Source organism: Halichoerus grypus, chromosome 8 (assembly GCF_964656455.1).
Source record: "Halichoerus grypus chromosome 8, mHalGry1.hap1.1, whole genome shotgun sequence".
NCBI lineage: Eukaryota > Metazoa > Chordata > Mammalia > Carnivora > Phocidae > Halichoerus > Halichoerus grypus.
In genome coordinates, this window is record NC_135719.1 from 111,417,066 (window position 1) to 111,421,219 (window position 4,154).

A 4,154-nucleotide genomic window follows, 5' to 3' on the forward strand; every position below is an offset into this window, starting at 1 on the left:
AAGAACTGCCTGTAGTGTTTTTTGCTTAAATGGTTAGATTTTAGATTCTGATTGAGCTCTATAAATACCTATATGTTTACATAAGAACTGGTATTTAGTTCTAGAAAGTTTGTTTGCCCCTGATTAGTAACTTGGACTATGTTGCAATTCAAAAAGTGATGTTAATATTTTGGAAGAAGGTATAGGGGAAATGAATTTTCAATTTGAGCTAAACAGAATAAACTTGGATAAAGGAAATGAAATATCTCTAAAAAATTTCTGAGTTTTAGAGATGACATAGTTCAGAATAAAATTTTATTAGAAATACTGGAGGCTATAGAGTTCTGGGAGGAAAAGAGAGTTGACAGGGACTTTATAAATAAACCTGGAACTTGATCCTATTACAAATATGAATTCACCTGACTTCTCTTTGCATTATTCGGTCAACAGAGCAAATGGCAGTGTAGCATAAGTGTATTTCAGTAAGCTCAGATCTATGGGAAACAAAAGTGCAGTTGTGGAAACCAAAAGTGGTTCAGTCGTGAATCTGCATAGAGTTTGCCCACCTAGCTCTTCCTCTATCTAACTTTGTTTACCCTAAGAAATTCTCTTGCTTTCTGCTGGTGGCAGGTCTACAAAGCACCTCACCAGCAAGCCGGCCCCTGTGCTCATCACGTTTCTGCCAACACTAGAACCAAACTCTAGTTTTCTCACTGTTGTTTTATTTGGTGCGTACATTCAAATAAGGTATTGTGAAGTTTTAATTTTTTTCTTTGTTTTAAGGTATGATGAATGGGTGAAGGCTGACAGGATAATCTGGCCTTTGGACAAAGGTGGACCAAAGAAAAAACAAAAGAAAAAAGCAAAAGTATGTATATAGAGTCATATCCTTTATGATAAGTATAGGTATTATTTATATTGTACTGTTTTTTATAAATCTTGTTTTCTCATTGTAATAATCATCTTGATTCTTTTAAGGTAGTTGTGATTTTCTCTCTTATAACCCAGAAGCTAAAAACATAAAAAATGTAAACACATTATCACACTGTTTCAGGAAAGATAAAAACCAGGGACCCCTTAGGATATAGGCTTCAAACTCAAATGTCTATAGCGGCTCTACGGAAAAAGGGTAAAGCAGGATTGATAGTGACAAAAAGGACACATTCCTCATCAAGTGGGGTGGAACTCACCAGTCTCCTGTGGGATGCAGACTCAGGGTTGCCAGATTTTAGGATTTTTTTAAGTCAACTGTCTTTAAAGCTAATACTAGATTTTAATACACATACCCGCTGGCTAGTTGTACTCACATCCACACCCTTGATTTTCAGCCTTTGCTATAGAGATTCACCTAGTGTTTTGCCTGCTTAATGGTGCTCAGGGAGTAGTAAGGAACGAGGGGGAGAGTATAGAGTAGTTGTACATCTCTCTAATGCATGGACTCTGGCTTTCACAGTGTAATTGCAGTGTTGCAAACTGTACACTATCATATTCATGGAAATACACTGTGTTAGAAAACTACTTACTTTTAATGTTTCTATAAGCACAAATTAAGAGTTGACATATAAAATACATAACCTTTTTGAGTTACGGTTCTCCTTGGAGAAGTAGAACGTTTATTTTTTCTAAGGCACTGGCCCTTCTCATACATTTTGTTGTTGTTACCCAGAATAAAGAAGACAGTGAAAAGGATGAAAAGAAGGATGAGGAGAGGCAGAAGTCAAAACGAGGACGACCTCCTTTAAAATCTACACTTTCATCAAACATGCCGTATGGTTTGTCTAAGACTCCAAACAGTGAAGGAAAATCAGGTACCAGAAGTGCTCGAAGCAATATGCCAGACAGCTCACCTCTGTCAAATGGAATGGAAGGTGCTCAATTTTGAGGATCATTGATTTTTTAAAAATCAATAATATAAATAATAAAACTTCACTTGTGGAGAGACTCATAGAAAGTCATCTAAACTTTTTAATCTCCTATAAACTACAAAATTTGGTTTGAAGAAAATATTTTAGTATATCATGTTTACTTAAAATTTAGTGATGTTTTACTTTAATTTGGGAATTTCTTGTCAGTATTGTAGGAATATTCTATTTTAAAGAAGATGGGTTGACAAGTCATGCATCCTACTGTGTGCTACACTGTCTTTCAAAACATGCACCAGTGTTTCTTGTAATTCAGTGCTGTTCACATAGGATATTTCAACAAAGCTGAGACCAAAATCTTCGAAAAGCACAAAGTAATGTGGTATAGGCATTTTGTGATGAGTATAGGTGAACATATTCTAGTTTGCTTTTAACTTTTTCCCCCCTTTTCTACCTTCATGTGCTTTCCCATGTAATTTAAAATGTTAAATAGTGGTCTTAAATAAAATTTTCCCTCCCTTCAAGAAAAAAGCTATTCTGAACTACAAGATTGCCATTTGTCCATATGGTGTTAGTGTGTAAAGAAAAGGGCATGCTCCAAAAAAAAAAAAAAGAAAGGGGCGCCTGGGTGGCTCAGATGGTTAAGCGTCTGCCTTCGGCTCAGGTCATGATCCCAGGGTCCTGGGATCGAGTCCCACATCGGGCTCCCTGCTCCTTGGGAGCCTGCTTCTCCCTCTGCCTCTCTCTCTCTCTCTCTCTGTCTCTCATGAATAAATAAATAAAATCTTTAAAAAAAAAAAAAAAAAAGAAAAGGGCATGCTCCTACCTCATTACTGCCATCTGCTGGAAAGTTGTCATAATACACAAATGCAAGATGTCCACAAAGTGAAAGGTGTCCTTAGATAGCATGCTCTTGTGCAGTGTACAACCTATGAAACTACATAGTAGTCTCAGTCTTGCTCAACTCCCAGATAAAAGTTCTTTTTTAACATAAGAACAAATGGATTCTAAATTTTGAATATGATAAAACCACAAAGCCATATACCTTTTCACTTAAAATACATTTAAGTTTGCCTTTTTGAACTTGCTTACAATATGATCGCCATGTGGGCAGAATTTTTTTTTTTTTTAAGATTTTATTTATTTATTTGACAGAGACAGACACAGTGAGAGGGAACACAAGCAGGGGGAGTACGAGAGGGAGAAGCAGGCTTCCCGCAGAGCAGGGAGCCTGATGTGGGACTTGATCCCAGGACTCTGGGATCATGACTGAGCCGAAGGCAGACTCTTAACGACTGAACCACCCAGGCGCCCCCAGAATTTTTATATTTTATAGATCCTGTACAGTCTTACAGCCCAACTTTATTATTTTAAAAATTCTTTAATTTAATGAGAATGATTTCTTTTGTAAGAAGGTAGCTTGACTAGGGGCGCCTGGGTGGCTCAGTTGGTTAAGGGTCTGCCTTCGGCTCAGGTCATGATCCCAGGATCCTGGGATCCAGCCCTGTGTTGTGCTTTCTGCTCAGCAGGGAGCCTATTTCTCCCTCTGCCTGCTGCTCCCCCCTGCTTGTCTCTCTCTGTCTCTCTAATAAATAAATAAAATCTTTAAAAAAAAAAAAAAAAAGTAGCTTGCCTATATTTCTATGTCTTTTAATCAGAAGAACATTTAAAGTTTTGGGAATTCAAATTGCTCATTTTGTACATCTCTTTCCAGAATTATTTTAAATAGTTCTTTCTAGGGACACAAAATGCCATCAATTTATTAATCAGTACCTATTAGATCTCAGATCAAACCACCTAATGCATTAATATAATCTCAGTACTAGTCCTTTTTCTTTTAAGATTGATTTATTTATTTTAGAGAATGCGTGCAGGGGTAAGGGGCAGAGGGAGAGAGAATCCCAAGCGGACTTCCTGCTGAGTGTGGAGCCCGACGTGGGGCTCACTCTCATGACCCCAAGATCATTATCCGAGCCAAAACCAAGAGTGGAATGCTCAACCGACTAAGCCACTCAGGCGCCCCTGGTCCTTTGATTTTTCTAAGGATTAACATAGCCTAAACATGATACTAGTGAAAAATACAAAATAATTCTTTTATAGAATTGAGATAGTAATATTTTCAATGTATTGTATTTTTACATGGAGTTTAATTTGAAGTACCCCCATTTTTGGCACAAATGTATGATTTATCAGAAATTTCTACAGGGAGGCATTCAGAGATAAATGGCTAAGAGTTTTGTTTGGTAGAATTTTTATTCTAAAGTTACATTGGTAATTAACATAGAAACCTTTGTAATATATTTCCTTTTGCAG

General features: G+C 37.0%; 1 protein-coding gene across 5 annotated transcripts in view; it reads left to right on the forward strand.

Annotated features, from left to right (window-relative positions):
• ARID4A (AT-rich interaction domain 4A) overlaps nucleotides 1–4,154 on the forward strand; it is a 64,729-nt gene that overhangs the window by 48,782 nt on the left and 11,793 nt on the right. For 3 of the 5 annotated variants that reach the window (XM_078053761.1, XM_078053763.1, XM_078053762.1), the window contains 2 exons: nucleotides 763–847; nucleotides 1,646–1,847. In XM_078053761.1, the coding sequence (XP_077909887.1) occupies nucleotides 763–847; nucleotides 1,646–1,847 (287 nt within the window). The remainder of the gene's footprint in view (nucleotides 1–762; nucleotides 848–1,645; nucleotides 1,848–4,154) is intronic. The other 2 variants (XM_078053764.1, XM_078053765.1) reach the window with 1 other exon arrangement.